The 16,797-nt window shown below is 43.0% G+C and overlaps 1 protein-coding gene across 1 annotated transcript; it reads right to left on the bottom strand.

Moving 5' to 3' along the window:
• Positions 1–889: 889 nt before the first annotated feature.
• Positions 890–16,174, bottom strand: LOC140331868 (uncharacterized). Its single transcript, XM_072413203.1, has 16 exons — positions 15,841–16,174; positions 14,284–14,317; positions 13,868–13,990; positions 13,156–13,296; positions 11,428–11,550; positions 11,204–11,326; positions 9,901–10,023; positions 9,597–9,719; positions 9,361–9,483; positions 8,754–8,879; positions 7,816–7,911; positions 7,634–7,729; positions 3,743–3,844; positions 3,456–3,561; positions 2,435–2,551; positions 890–1,669 (listed from the first exon to the last, which is right to left on the bottom strand). The coding sequence occupies exons 1-16, from the start codon at positions 16,105–16,107 to the stop codon at positions 1,597–1,599; spliced, it is 1,896 nt and encodes a 631-aa protein (XP_072269304.1). The 5' UTR covers positions 16,108–16,174; the 3' UTR covers positions 890–1,596.
• Positions 16,175–16,797: the final 623 nt, after the last annotated feature.

Genomic DNA, 16,797 nt, shown 5'->3' with positions numbered 1-16,797 from the left:
TCCTTTCCTCTGCTGGAATTAGTTCCGGCATTTGGGTCTTGTAGCGTGGATCCAAGAAGGTGGCCACTCAGTAATAGTCAATGTTTTAATGCAAACGATACAAGGGTCGTTTTGCAAAAAATAGAAGGTATTTGTGTGCCTCAAACTGCCCGGAGGAGTCAATGTTATGTGGCTCAGGCAGAATAATTGTTTCCTTTGGCTGCTTCCCCCATCCATGTGTAAGGAATTCAAAATCCTCCTCCTGTTCCTGCACCTGGGTCCCATGGGTGAAGACAAAAGAGTGAAAGGAAGACTCTCTTTCTGTGTCAAGGTCACTTCGCCGGCATTGTTGGGTTGTGCACAGTTGGCATTGATGTGACAGGGACAGGCCTTTATGTTCTCCCTCCATCAATGTCCTCCTCTTGTGACTCAGGAGCTCCAAAAGAGTCTGTTCCAGCACATGGACATTTGTGATGAAGTCACTGATCACTGCCTGATCACATTGGAGATTTTTTTGCGGCTATATCAAAAGCACCCAACATGGTTACTAGTGCCCCGTGCTCTTCCACAGTGTTTATTGGTACACCAAATTGCAGAATATTGTCATTATTCGGATGTCAGTGAACCCAACTGAAATTGATCCTCATTATTAGTAAATGCACAAAAGCCCGCAGCTAGCATTGTAACCCACAGTAATATATCCCCCAGCAAGTGCAATAGACCTCGAGATAGCAGAATAAATCCCCCAGACAGCATAGTAACCCCCAGCAAGCACAATTTCTCCACCTCCAGTCACCCAAGCCAACAAAAACCACCAGCTAGAACCATACCAATAAAGAGTAATGGATATCTCTATCTGCTCTCGATTCCAAATGTGCTCCTTGGTGTTCTTTGTACTTATAATTTGTTCTCTTTATTATATTTGATTACCATTTTTAAAATACTTTACATTTTATGTGCATTTCTAAAGTTAAAAAGATATGGCACAAATCCAGGGTTGTTGAAGAAGGCTGCCTTAGTTCTCAGTAACAATTAAAGTCCAAATGAAAGTAATTTTACCTTTCCCATTGATCTTTATTGCATTCTTCCAAATGATTTCCTTTTGCCCAAAAATTTTCACTTGTTACAGAAATTTTGGTGAAATAAAATCTTTCATTTTGTCAAAACCCCCAAGCAGCATCACCATTGTACTTCTGTATTAGACCCTGATCCAAAAAGCTTGACTTTTGAAATGCTGAAACTTTTAGATATGCTACAGGGGGTTTAGGAAGTTTACCTAGTATGAGGATTTGCCCTCAGGCCCTGGAACAATTTTGGGCAAATTCAAGGGGTTTTATCCAAATCTTCACTGTATGTTAGAAAGGAGTTGGCACAGCTTTCATACAGTTTTCCCATAATGTCAAAATATTTAATCTGAAATATTGGAATAAAGAAAACAATTAAAAATGTTTGGTGTTCTGTATTGGCCACCATCATTCTGTGTTTCAGTCTCTTCTTGATACGAGGTACAATTGCCAGAAAGGTTTTTGGTGTATTGCCCTCCTTCTCTGCAGGGATGTTGGTGGGTCCTGGAGCCAGATGTCGGGGAAGGTGGGGAGCTTTGTGTCCTCTTCATGCTCAGGTCTTGGTAGGACATTGGATTTTATAGCCAACCACGTATGCCTGGACATACACGCGGACCTGATTGATCCTGCAAGAGCAAACCAAGATTCAGAAGGACCAACAGCACCAAAACCAAGTACAAATCTAGATAAATGAGGGAGCAGAGAGCAGAATCTGAGACATGCACTGAAAGGGATCCCAAACTCTTGGAAAAGTTGAAACCCCACAAAAACTGAATACTTTTGTACATTTGGCAAAAGGCTATGCATAGTGCATATGGTGGAAGGTCCGTCCTGCACATACTGCCTCCTAGAGGCTCCCTGTAGTCATCAAAGGGATGGAAGCACCGTGTTGGTCCGGGAAGTAATGTGGAGTGGGAAAGCATCATTGCACAACTAAGGCACCACCTAGGTGTTTATTTGTTCATTCACAACATGTGCAAGGACCACCAACCCAATCTGTTCCTCTCAACCCATACACACATACAGGAAGCCTCTGGAGGGCAATGTGTGCGAGGCTGACCTCTTACTTTATATTAATTCTGTACAATGGTGCAGCAGCAGATGGAATGAAACTGAACAACACAGGAGTAGTGGGGTTCATGTATGCGTCAATAGGGATCCCATTGTTATAACGACCATTAACGTGCTAGTGCAGTGTAGCAGTCAGCAGCATAAATTCTCAGAAATTGGTCAGCACTTATCTTTCACTATTTCCATTGTTGCTTAAAAAGGTGCATACTGACTGCTTCCTGTGACTGTACAAACTATTCCGGTGTGCCTGCTCCTAATTTGGATGACTGGCAGTCAGCTTTGATGATATAGATCTATCTGGAAATGTAGCCAGTACTCACCGATATTTGGTGCACAGCTGGACCCCCAGGGGGCCGCAACGTTCCACATAACTCTCCCTGACCCCCTGGCGGATAGCTCTGGAGGTGCTGAGCTTGGTGGTAACAATGGGACACGTCCTGTGTGAGAGCACGGGGAACAGTAAAGGGTTATAATAAATCAGAAGAATTCTCAGCGTTGTGAAATCTGATTATATGATCGTCGTCATAAAGCTAAAATCAGGCTGTCCTTTCCCAATACGTTTCACGGTTGGGCTTCCTCAGGGGAGGTAGAGACTTTAACTACTTCATAACATGACAAAGAGAAACATTGTACAATTACATCAGTTTCAAATCTAAAAGACATATGGTTTCAGCATATACTTAAACATAAATTAAACATAAATAGCAAAGTTGATCAAAGTATTAAAACTAAATAACTGCAGTGTATAATTAACCATAAATTTGATTTTTTTGAACCCAATGTTATTGTACAATGTTTCCCTTTGTCATGTTATAAATTAGTTTAGGTCTCTACCTCCCCTGATGAAGCCACACAGCGAAACGCATCGGGGTGGGGGCCATTGCACCTAACTGATAACCTAAGCTGATATGCATACCTGTTGAGTCTAACTTTTTCTAGTACTACCACTGTTACTGTACTTTCTTAAGCTAAAAGTAAAGACATCATTATATACCTTTAAAAAGCCACACTTTGCCTATTTTTTCTTTATTCTCATAACTATTAAAATTTTAGTAATTTTTTAAATTCTAGCTTTACCATTTCCTGCTTAAGGATGACAACACTGCCCTTCTATTGATGCTGTGCAATGAAAAAGCATTTCACCCTGCGACAGGTAAACCAAAGCAGCCACCTCATCGATGGACAGGGTAGCTGCAATATATAATGTTATTATTTTTGGATACAAATTATTCTGCCCCCAATGGAGTCTTCCCAGTGTGATTGTAAAACATTTTACCCCAGATTTTCCCAAAACCAGCGTGTGCATTCCCACTGACTGACCCCCCCCCTGGAGCTACTTACAGCTTCTCACAACGATGTCCAGCGGTGCCAGGGGCACATTCACATTTGTTGAAGGGTTTACAGGTTGCCCCATGTTGGCAGGGCGGTACACAGGGCTCCGGGACAGCTGGAAGAGAGGTGAACAATAAAATAGAATACTGGAGGGTTTTGGGTAACATGGCGGGTATAATGTAGGGCCTTTTGGATTTGCACTGTGCTTTGGATATATATCAAGGTGAATATCTGGGGTGAACATGGCAATATTGAAATACTGTCCACTTTTTTTTTTTATAGATAACACCTCTCACCCGTTTCGCACTGCGTTCCTTGAATTCCAGCAGGACATCGGCAGACGTTGTACCCCACACACCGACCCCCGTTCTGACACGGCTTCTCGCAGCGTACAGGCTCTAGAAGAAAAGGTTGATACATTTGTGGTCATGTATGATTGCTGTGTAAAAGTTAATTTGGTGTACAGTAAGTAAAATTTGTATTTATACATTTATATAGCTCTGATAGCTAGTGTTGGTCGAATAGCTCGCTATTCGATTCGACAGCTATTCGATCGACAAGTCCCCATTCAGTGGAAGTTGAGAGGTAATCTGTAGTTCAGTTCCACTGTGACGTCAGGTGGAAACTGAATTGCAGATTACCTCCGCAGTTCTACTACAATGTCCAGGAATTGCAGGTGATGAATGGGGACTTGTTCCCATTCATCACCTGTAGTGCCTTGTATTCTTGGATAGAGAATCTCTATCCAAGAATACATAGTGGATGCACAGCATGGCAACCGTGATTGCTGTTGCAGCGCTCTACTATGTATTCTTGGATAGAGTTTCCCTATCTAAGAATAGAGGATACTACAGGTGATGAATGGGGACAAGTAAATGCACAGCGGTGGGAATCATATTGTCATTGTGGGAAAACCTGTAAAAGAAAAGTTAGTTAAAAAAACACGACCAATCAATAAATTACTATAATTTTTTTTTTTTTTTTAAACACAGTTTTTACAATTTTTTTTCCCAAATTTTTACCGTCGAATCCCGTGTTTTTTGGGTCGGGTCTATCCAAATTCGAACAGTCATATTTGGGTCGAATATAAGGACAACCTGAATTCGAACACCAACACTACTGACAGCTTCAGCAGCGCAGTACAGTAAACCGTGCAGTAATTGGGTCTCATGTGCATAGCAAAGTGCTGCTATGTGCCCAGAGAGGCAAACAGCATTGCAGGTTTACACGCTTGTATGCATTTGTCCTTGCTTTTGCAATATAATTCTTCTTCAGAGAAGCAAAATGAACTGTCAAAAATAACACGTCACTTCCAGGAACTGCACTGCAACCACAACATAATCACATGCAAACGTGCACAGCGTGGTCACATACTGCTCCGATTTGGTAGAATGGGAGCTGTTGGCACTGCAGATGAATCTGTGTTACAATACTGCTACGAACATGATCTAAGGTAAATTTTTGGGGGAGTAATCCAGTGAATTTATTGGCATATTGGGCGCATTTGAATCTATTTACTGCATGGAGGTGCATTGTGCTGCAAAAACTGTATTTTTTAAAGGAAGTTCTAATGCAATTTGCTTTTTTTTTATTGGTTCCAACCCAGCAGGATTATCACTCTGCCACTGAAGCATTATCGGTCTGTTCAGAATTTTTTATCAGTTTATTTCAAACACAGTATTTATTTTACCTTTTGTGGAAGCAGAGCCAATTACTGGGGAGTATGATTTTTTTTTTTTTTTTTAAACACAGTTTTTACAATTTTTTTTCCCAAATTTTTACCGTCGAATCCCGTGTTTTTTGGGTCGGGTCTATCCAAATTCGAACAGTCATATTTGGGTCGAATATAAGGACAACCTGAATTCGAACACCAACACTACTGACAGCTTCAGCAGCGCAGTACAGTAAACCGTGCAGTAATTGGGTCTCATGTGCATAGCAAAGTGCTGCTATGTGGCCAGAGAGGCAAACAGCATTGCAGGTTTACACGCTTGTATGCATTTGTCCTTGCTTTTGCAATATAATTCTTCTTCAGAGAAGCAAAATGAACTGTCAAAAATAACACGTCACTTCCAGGAACTGCACTGCAACCACAACATAATCACATGCAAACGTGCACAGCGTGGTCACATACTGCTCCGATTTGGTAGAATGGGAGCTGTTGGCACTGCAGATGAATCTGTGTTACAATACTGCTACGAACATGATCTAAGGTAAATTTTTGGGGGAGTAATCCAGTGAATTTATTGGCATATTGGGCGCATTTGAATCTATTTACTGCATGGAGGTGCATTGTGCTGCAAAAACTGTATTTTTTAAAGGAAGTTCTAATGCAATTTGCTTTTTTTTTATTGGTTCCAACCCAGCAGGATTATCACTCTGCCACTGAAGCATTATCGGTCTGTTCAGAATTTTTTATCAGTTTATTTCAAACACAGTATTTATTTTACCTTTTGTGGAAGCAGAGCCTATTACTGGGGAGTATGATTTTTTAGATCAAATAACATTTGTTTTGCTTTTATCTATTTATTATTTATACAATGCATACTGCATTTGGTTAATGAGCCGTGGTGAGCCGAGCTTCATAGAACAGCAGTCATCTGCAAGAAACATTTTGGTGGTCCACAAAAAATGTGCACCATTTTTGCAAATTTATGTTCTTTTAGATAAGTTTGACCTTAACTGTGTATTTTCTTTTACTGTTATATTTATTGGCATCAAATAGAGTTTGACTTTGATAACTATTATTTTTTGTTTGGTCTAAAGCTACGTACTACCTTGCTGATGGGAATGCAAGGAGGATTCACAAAATATTGCTGATTCCTATGCCTGTGAGACAGCCTATCTAAGGGAGACCATTATGGGAAGCGTGATTGGCTACCAAGAGATACCTATAAGCCCGGAACAAGCAGTCTCAAGTTTCTGCCTCTGGTTAATCCCCATAAAATATTTCTGCCACCTCTCTATATAAAGTTAGGCTTGATGAAGAACCTTGTAAAGGCCATGGGTAAATCAAACTCCATGTTTTCTGTACCTTGTTGAGAAGTTTCCAAACATAAGAAAAATCATACTTTAAGCATTTCTGAAGAAACAATGGTACCTGACTGACACTGTTCAGTAGATCTATACCACAGTGTGTCTTATTTTACTTCACACTGAAGATGTATTAATAGTCACTTGAATGGCGCTTACTTTTTAGTACAAAATACATGCATGTTAACTATAAATAGTAATCATAACTCAGGAACTGTAAAAACTGAAAATAAATCTGAAATCTACTCAAAAAACTAATTTAGAAAAGTTTGCTGTGGTTTCTGAAGATTATCAAAACTAATTTTTTTGTTGACCTGTGATTATTTTAGTGGTCCGTGAGGTCTGAAAGGTGCCATAGAACACCCATACAGCATGTTCATACACGTGTCTGCTATCATGTGTGGCACGGCACTGGACCCACCCTTGGCACCCAACAATTGTAAGGACTGGGGCTGCTTAGTGGTGACATCACAAGTGACCAAAGTTTGGTGCATTTTGCAAGTTCCAACTGCGGGGTTGTCTTCCTCATAGTCACTTCTGTTTGCAGTATGTGCACACATTAAAAAACATGGACAAAAGTTGAAACCCAAAAAGTAGACAGGAAGCTCATCTTGGTTTTATACCCTGAAGAGAAAAGGGATTTAACCACCTCACCCCCTTCCCAGGATGCAAAGCCAAAGGCAGGGGCTAAAACACACTTACTTGGTAAACCTGGCTGAAACCAAGTGATCCCATTCTTCTAAGGACCGGCTGCAGCTTGGTTTGTTTATGTTTTTAGGCCAGCTCACAGAAGTTAGACCCCACGGGTTGGAGAGATTCTAACCAATAGGCAGTTTGCCCTCCCCTAATCAGACTTTTAGCACAGGTCCAAGGACCTACAACCTTTGTGTCACAGTGATCAGTGCTGTGCAAACATAAAACAAAAAGTGCTTATGTGTGCCAATGGACCAAACAAAGGCAGCTGCCAGAGGAGAGATTGATAGGACATCAGTGACCCTGAGGTCACCACACTTCAGAAACTGAAGACGTGACAAATGGTTGTGAGTTCGCTGCTGGCACCAGAGTGGCAGTGCTGTAAGTCACAATGGGCATCCGTAATTTTAAGGGATCCAATATTTGCTCATCACAAATACAACACAAAGACAATTTCTCACCTATTTGGCAGCGGGCACCGAGCCACCCACTGGGGCACACACACTTGTTGACGTCTATACATTTCCCTCCGTTAAGGCAGGATGGGGTACAGAGCGCTGGAAATGGGAACAAACAGACATTTAGAAATATCACCTACTGTATTCACTCGGGCATGCGGTACCCCAACCAAAACGTGACCTACGTGTCAGACATTGCTCTCCGCTGTACCCTGATGGGCACTGGCAAGTGTTTGGGGCCACACAACGTCCACCATTACTGCATGGCAAATCACACACCGCTAGGGGAGAAAATAAAAGGCTATCAGGCTAAAGCCTCCAGCACCGATACATGGTTTGGTGTTTTTGTAACCAACACATTACAAGAGCCCAATATGCAGTATGAAAGGAAAATAAAATGTACACACCAACCTCTCCCTTCGCCATTCCAATCACTACCTGCCTATGCACGCCAACCTCTCACTGTGCCCTTCTACTCACTACCTGCCTATGCACGCCAACTTCTTACTGTGTTACTCAGCCCACTATCTGCCCATGCACACTAACCTCTCACTGTGCCCCTCCACTCACTACCTGCCTATGCACGCCAATCTCTCACTGTGCCACTCAACCCACTACCTGCCCATGCACACCAACCTCTCACTGTGCCACTCAACCCGCTACCTGCCCATGCACACCAACCTCTCACTCTGCCACTAAGCCCACTAACTGCCCATGCAAGCCAACCTCTCACTGTGCCCCTCCACTCACTACCTGCCCATACACACCAACCTCTCACTGTGCCCCTCCACTCACTACCTGCCCATACACACCAACCTCTCACTGTGCCCCTCCACTCACTACCTGCCTGTGTAGTGGGTTCAGGGGTTTTATCTTATCTACACTAGTCAAGAAGCTATTAATCTCAGCAGCAGGAACAGCTTCATTTTATGGAAGAAAAGCAAAACAGCTGATTCTGGAGTACAGCACCATAAACATAAACAGCGTCTCCAGAAAACAGCGTGAATTTGAAAATGTGCTCCTAAATCCATGCCGGAAAACGGAAAGATCCGGATTATGGAAATGTCTTCTCTATGGATAATAAACTAGTACAAGCCCCAATATGAGGGATGAAGCCTCTTACCATCACAGGTCCTCCGGTTGTTGCTCAGCACCCAGCCTGCCCTGCAGCTGCACTCTATGCCACCTTCCTGACGCTCGCTGCACCCGTGCTCACATCCGCCATTCTTCAAGTCACAAGACGTGATGTCTATGCGATACCATAGAGTAGAGGAGTCGTTATTTGTAGCGTTATGGATAAAGGAATTATTGTATTTCACTCTTTGCATTACACATTCTCAAATTTTCATTTCAAATACCTTCTTTTGGACCAAGATGCTGGTTTAAAGTTTTCAATGTTTTTTTGTCTTTTGGTGGAACTCAATGAACTCTTGTACTTCTCCAGCCTACGGAACTAAATTCCCAAATATCAGCCCTATGCTAATGAGAAAATGGAAAGGTTCCTTGTGTTATACCCCGGAGTCTTGGGGTGTCATTTTTTTACCAGAACCCCCCAACACCTCTCCAGTTGTTGGATTTACTAATAAAGGTTCTGAGGTCCTTGTTCTGCCACTTCTTGTAAGATCTTGGCTTCATCTTCTGCACTCAATAGAGATCCTGAAGTCGGGGTCTCTGCACTCGTAGCTCCCCAGCCCCCATGGTAGCCCCCATTTTCTGGATTTGGTACTCACTGACACAGGTCTTCAGATCTTTGGCCAGGGCCTGGTGAAGAGGGCAGAGACATTGGAATGTTCCTTCTGTGTTGTTGCAGATGTCAGAACAGCCTCCGTTGTTGATTTTACACTCATCAATATCTGAGAGGAACAAAGTCACACATTAAATAACTAATAATGAATGGCCATGATTCTGAATGAAGATCGGTAACTTGGGGTTCAGGTAACCAGTAACGGGGGGGTTTACCTCTTACCCACACACTGACGGAGGTCCACGTGAAGCTGGAAGCCAATCCGACACGCACATTCATAAGAACCATCCGTGTTCCTGCAGATCTGTTGACAGCCGCCATTTTCACTTTGACATTCATCAATATCTGACACAAACAATGGAAAACAATCATTTGGCAGCAGAGACTCATGGAAAGTGTGGTCATAAAGTTGTAGAAATGATACAGTGTAAATTGTTTCATTGTTTCATTTTATCTCAGTGGTTTATAAATAATAAAGTTACACAGAATATTCCACACAAAAGTGCCAGCCATGACCTGCTCATACCTGTACAGTTCCTGACATTTTCCTCCAGCTGGTACCCCAGGGGACAATGGCATTGGAAACTTCCAGCTTGGTTCACACATGAATGCTCACAGCCACCGTTACCTGCAGAACACTCATCGATATCTGAAATAACACCGAGGAATGAGGAAGTGGTAAGGATGGAGAGTAGAGGAATGATGGATATAGAGGAATGGGGAGTTGATGGATGATGAGTGAGGACAGGTGAGGTATAAGAAAAGAAGGGGAAAGGTAAGTTGTGGGGTGAATAAAAGGTGATGAATTAGAACATGTGAGGTGGACAACTTGGGTGTATAGGGGGTAGTACGTGAGAATAAATGTGTGGGGTAAATAATGAAGAAGGATGACAGGTGAGGTGTGTGGGGTGGAAAAATGATATTGAATGAGGAAAAGTGAGGTGTGGGAGGGTAATATTGAATGATGATTGAGGACAGCCAAGGTGGATAGTCAATGATAAGTGAAGACTGATGAGATGCAGGATGAATACTGGATGATGAAGGGTGACAGCTAAGGTGTGTGGGGTGGAATGAGGATATTGGTTGAAGACAGGTGGGATGAATAGAAGATGATGATGAAGAACAGGTGAGGTGTGCTAGGGTGATATCGAATGATGACTGAGGACATCTGAGGTGGAAATTGCATGATAAGTAAAGAAAGATGAGATGTAGGGTGAATTAAGGTTCATGAAGCATGGGAGGTCAGGTGTGTGGGGTGGAAAGAAGATATTGCATGAGGACAGGTGAGGTACATGGGGTAGACAGAGGATGATGGACAAGGACAAGTGAGGTAGGTAGGGTAGATAGGGTAGAGAATAGGTGGGGGCAGGTGATGTGGTAGGTGATTAGAGAATAAGTCGGGTCAGGTATATAAGTCAGGATGGACTTAGAGTATGTGTAAGGAAGGTGAGGTGGAGGGAGGTAGATAGAGGATAAGTGAGGGCAGGTGAGGTGTCAGGTCAGAAGGATAAGAAAGGTGAAGGATAATTTGAAGAGAATGTGTAGGGATGGGTGAGGTGTGGAATGGACAGAGGATGATGAGCAGGGATGGATAAAAAAAATGATAATTCTCACAGGGTAGAGTGAAGAATGAATAGAGGATGATCAGTGAATACAGGTAAGGTGTTTCAGGTGGTAAGAAGGTGAGTTAGGACAGGTGAGGAGGGAAATGGACAGCAGAGGTGTAGGCTGGATAGGTAATGGTAATGGAAGATGGGTGAGGTGTGGGGTGGATAGAGGAAGATAAATGGGGACAGGTGAAATCTGTAACATAAGTATTTTATTCTCACCAAAGCAGGCGTGACCATCTCCAATAAACCCCTGATAACATTGGCAGAAATAAGATCCAATTACATTTCCACATCGAGCATTGGAGTCGCAGGTATGTTTACCGGAGGAGCACTCATTCTCATCTGTTTTATAACCATAAAAGCATGGGAATCATATTATAATATTCTCCAAACATTCACCCAAGTTCCCCATTATGTCCCATGTAATCATTCTATACAATCACCTTCACAGAAAGTTCCATTACCACGAAACCCAGCAGGACAACCACAAAGATAACTCCCAAGTGTATTGTGACAGACGCCGACTCCGGAACAGATGGATGGATTGTCGGCACACTCGTCCACATCTGTAAATGAACAGGTGGCCAACGTTATTTGCGAGTCCGCTACAGGGAAGGATTCCCAATCATATTGGTGTTACAAAAAAATAAAATTAGATATAATGGGGTGTTTGTATGTTTCAGTTTAGCCAGCTTTTAGCTTATTGCCATCATAGGTCAAATAGTGATGAGTGCCTTTGGTTTAAAAACAGCTGCATAAAGTTTAGGTGGTCAGAATCCCAGATGTTTTTAAATACAAGAAATGTTCCATCAGTGACTCAAGTTTGCATCAACACTAGTTGTAAATGTGTAAAAAAAAGCAGAAGTTTCAATTTCATACATATAAAAAAAAGGTCAGCAGAGATATCAGGGTCACCTTCCATAGAAGTGGGTCAGCCGAGATATCAGCGTCACTTTCCATAGAAGTGGGTAAGTGGGTCAGCTGGGATATCAGGGTCACGTTCCACAGAAGTGGGTCAGCATAGATATCAGGGTCACTTTCTACAGAAGTCGATCAGACGAGATATCAGAGTCACCTTCCATAGAAGTCGATCAGACGAGATATCAGAGTCACCTTCCATAGAAGTGCGTCAGCCGAGATATCAGCGTCACTTTCCATAGAAGTGGGTAAGTGGGTCAGCTGGGATATCAGGGTCACCTTCCACAGAAGTGGGTCAGCAAAGATATCAGGGTCACTTTCTATAGAAGTCGATCAGACGAGATATCAGAGTCACCTTCTATAGAAGTGGGTCAGCAGAGATATCAGGGTCACTTTCTATAGAAGTGGGTCAGCAGAGATATCAGGGTCACTTTCTATAGCAGAGGGTCAGCTGCGATATCAGGGACACCTCCTATAGAAGTGGTTCAGCTGAGATATCAGGGTCAAATTCTATAGAAATTGGTCAGCAGAGATATCAGGGTCACCTTCCATAGAAGTGGGTCAGCCGAGATATCAGGGTCACCTCCTATAGAAGTGGGTCAGCAGAGATATCATGGTCACCTTCCATAGAAATGGGTCAGCAGAGATATCAGGGTCACCTTCATGCACATTTTACCCAAAACAAAGGACTCTCAAAGCACTACAGGTTATCTACAAAGACAGCTCAGAGCAGCTTGTTTTACAGCTTCCATTGTCTGGCAGAAACTTTCGGAAACTATGATAACTCATTGGGTTTCATTTATAAAGCAGAGAATCTGACATTCCCTGGTGGGAATAAATTACTGCCATTGAAACACATGGACATGGAAGATTCCCTGTTTTATAAATAGAACCCATTGAGGTTTATAATAGATGAGAAGTAATCATGATGATAATGATAGGTACTACTACTGTTATAATGCAGTGAGCTCTAGAATTATTTATACAATTTTATGTTAGGATAAGGCAACAAAGTATAAGAATTCCAGTATTTTCCTAAAGTGTCCATATGAGTGCCAACCTGTGAAAGTTAATATTTGGTAGCAGCCCTCTTCACCTAGAGCTTTGCATGTTTATTATTGAAGTGAACCTAGCTTCAGATGTATTTTCTTGTAATGGGAAACAAACACTTCCACTGACTGCTGCTGAATATTCTATAATTCAGATATATGGAGGCTTCTGCCTTACATTCGCCCCTTCCTCCTGGTACTCACCGACACAAATTTTCCCTCCCAGAGATAAGACGTAGCCATCATGGCAGGTGCAGGTGAAGGAACCCAAGGTGTTATGGCAGGTGGAATGGGGAGGGCAGGCCTGGAGCCCGGTCACCTCCGCCAGCCGGCATTCATCCACATCTGATGGAAGAAGAGACGTTTAGGCACTGCAATCTGCATTCTACCCATTGCATGCATTAGATATATGGAAATATATATTTTACGGGGAGTTTAACACAAAATAGCCAATATAGGAAGTGATAAAATTATATTACAGGGACTCATTGCAATGTGGGCAACACAGTGGCTCAGTGGTTATCAGTCCGGGCTTTGCAACACTGGGTCCTAGGTTCGGATCTTGGGCAGGGCACTATCTGCATGGAGTTTGCAGATTCTCCCCCTGTTTGCTTGGGGTTCCTCCTGTTTCCTTCCACATTCCAAAAGCATGCAGTTAGGTTAATTGGCTTCCCCTCAAAAATTGGCCTTGCATTCATGACTATAAGAGGGACATTAGATTGTGAGCTCCTTTGAGGGACAGCTAATTCCTTGACATATGGACTTTGTACAGCACTGCATATTATGTTGGCGCTATATAAATACTGTGTAACCATAAAATGTTAGCATGTGTGACAAACAGGGTCATTTTTTAAATTAAAACAAAAAATGTAGGAGAAGTAGAAGGCACAACAGACAATAGAATAGTAGTTCTCACCCTCACACCCCTGGGAACCCTTTAGGAAGCCCCGATGACAGCGACAAATGTAAGAACCAGCGGTGTTGGTGCAGTTAGCAAATAATCCACAAGGGGGCACTACAGCTGCACATTCATCAACATCTGTAAGAATAAAGAGAACATGTAACATAGGAAGTCTCCATGTGTGCAGAACATACAACCCAGCACTGTGCACACGCTCCATATCAAGACATACATACAGATCATAAGATTCATACCGTATAATAATCTATATAAAAACCTGCAGCGCTCACAGGTACCATAAGTCACAACATTTGCACACTGCAAGGATGCATGCCAATAACCTTCACATGTTCACTGCAACAACCAACACACATGAGCGGAGCATGCAGACTCCATGCAGACCAATAATAGGACATGCTCAGTGTACCTACCTTCAGGGTGATCAATACCAAGAACAATGGAGACCTACAATGAATACAGAAGAGTCACTACCATCCAATTCAACAAATAATATTCATATCAGTACCCCAGTGAAAGTGTCCTTCCACTTCCCTTGTCCTGTACCCAACACCTTTGCAGGTAATCTACGGCCATTCAGATATTTCAAACTTTCCTGCAGAGCCGATGTGACACAGTCTCTGAGTGCCAGCGGAGAGCAGAAGAAGGACCTGCAGATACTATGGTAGAGCTCTTTTCTTGCTGTTCTGTTCTCTAGGTATGACTTCTCTATTCCCCATTTCTACAGGGATTTCAGACCTGATCACAGGTATAGTGGAAGGCTACAATGAGACCATCTCCCCCTCTTTAGTGTATTTCCCTTTAACCAGCAATCTGCAAAGGGCTCTATCCAGGCTCTGACGCTGCTTACCCACATGGGATGGACATTGGTATCCAGGCTCCCAAAATTCACCTTCAGGAACAAGGAGTCAAAAAATAGCCCGGGATTCAGCATGCCCAAACCCCCTTCTCTTTTCTGCAGGTAAGTCACTTCTCTATTTATTGGGTTTAACCTTTTCCCCCACAAAAGCTTGCAAAACAAACTAAACAGCCTAGCAGATAGGCTATCAGGCAACGGGAAGACCACAGACACATAGAGAAATACAGGGACCAGGTAGGTCTTTAACATCGCCACCCTTTCTCTATAGGTCACTATGGGGCCCTAATTATCATAATACAGGACCCCACTCTAGCATGATGAATTCCCTACTTTTGCACTGTAGAGCCCACCCCATTCCACACTATCACACCAGGGGCCCCATTATTGCCCCAGCTGTCCAATAAACAACCACAGACCATGTGCGGCTCCCACCCTTCAATTTTAGTGAAGCTGCAACCAATCACAGGAGAGCACAGAATGTAATGCATAGTGGGGGGGGGGCACAGAGAGACAAAGGGGGGACGAAAGGGATAGAAATAAGCCAAAAAAATCACCAACCTAGAAGTCACATGTCACCTCAGGGGCCCAACTCCTGAAGGGCCACAGACCGTGTAAAGTACAACCTCCCCTCCCCGTCTCCTCTGAGGCTCCTACGACCCCCCCACCTTCTCCAGGGACAGCAGAGCACAGCAGGTTGCAATTAAAGAAGGAGAGGAGAATGCAGGGGGAGCGGCGGAGGGGCCCTGATTCCTCCCAACATTCACAGACACTGAGTGAATGTTAAATCCACAGATATAGAGATATCAGGGTAATAAAAACTGATACAATGTATCCATTCTCAAAAATAACTACACCTGTATGATCCAATGAAACAGAATCATGTGACCTGATTAGGGGGTCAATATTAAGAACCTCCTTAGGGGGTAACTGAAGGAACCGGTGTGATATCATCCTCAGGTATAGACAGTCCGATGGGTTCTATTGATGTGTGATGTCATCATGACATCATCAGATCTCACCCATGACCTCAGAATTAAACCTGTAAATGTCCAAGGGTCTATTTATAACTTCTCTTCCCGTTCCCGCCTCTCCACTATTGACGCACACTTACCTTCTGAGTGGCCCCTGGTGGCAGAGAGTTGGTGTTCAGCTCATTTCCAGGCTCTCGGTCTGGGAGAGGGATTCCATTATTAGCTGATTGCCTTGATAACAGATCCTCGCCCTCCTGTGCTGTGGATCTGTTGACTCCTCGGGGGATGGTCTCTGCTGTAGTGGATTCTGATTGGATGTTATCGCCTTCCTCTGTGAGGTCATTCTGGGCTGTTGTCACCAGCAGGATAATCAGCAGAACCTGAAGAATTCTCTGAGGATTTGCCATGTTGTCATCGGTGAAATCCAACAACCATGAGATCCAGAGGGTGGGGAGGCAGATCAGGACAGATGGGACCCCTGCAGAGAAACGACCAATCACCATCATGAATTGACAGACAAAGAACAGATCAGCCAATCTCTGTAGAGTTAGCGGGTGACACCAATCAGATCTCACAATTCTGTGTCACCCCCATGCCTTCTGTCTGCCTATTGGTCCATAATGACACACACACAATGACATTTATATTTTGGAATCATTATCGTTGCCGAATATTCAGTGGAAGAGCCGCATGCAGTCAGAAGTTCTGGGCATTGCAGGAAAATGTTTAATATTAAAGGAAACTCCGATTGTCCTATTAGGGTTTAACTATTGCATCATGGCATGCCCCCCCCCCCGCAGTAATTGATTCTCCACCAGGGAACGTTTCAGTGAATGTCAGATTTATTGCTTTATAAATACATCTATAGGTAAAAGATTTAAAAAGATCTCCAAATGATTTGCTTTCAGCTATTCCATTGTAAGGACAATATTCTACGAGTCACATGATAATATGTTCAGGATTTGCTGACCCAGCACATTTACACTGCAAGAACCCCAAACTGTCACCATGTGACCAATCTGCACCTCATTGAATATAATATATATATGATAAGAATGAATACATTTATTAAACCTCTCCAAGGCTGGAGAGGATAC

Source organism: Pyxicephalus adspersus, chromosome 5, assembly GCF_032062135.1.
Source record: "Pyxicephalus adspersus chromosome 5, UCB_Pads_2.0, whole genome shotgun sequence".
Lineage (NCBI taxonomy): Eukaryota > Metazoa > Chordata > Amphibia > Anura > Pyxicephalidae > Pyxicephalus > Pyxicephalus adspersus.
Note: the sequence above shows the minus strand (reverse complement) of the source record. Positions and strands in the feature narration are given on the sequence as shown.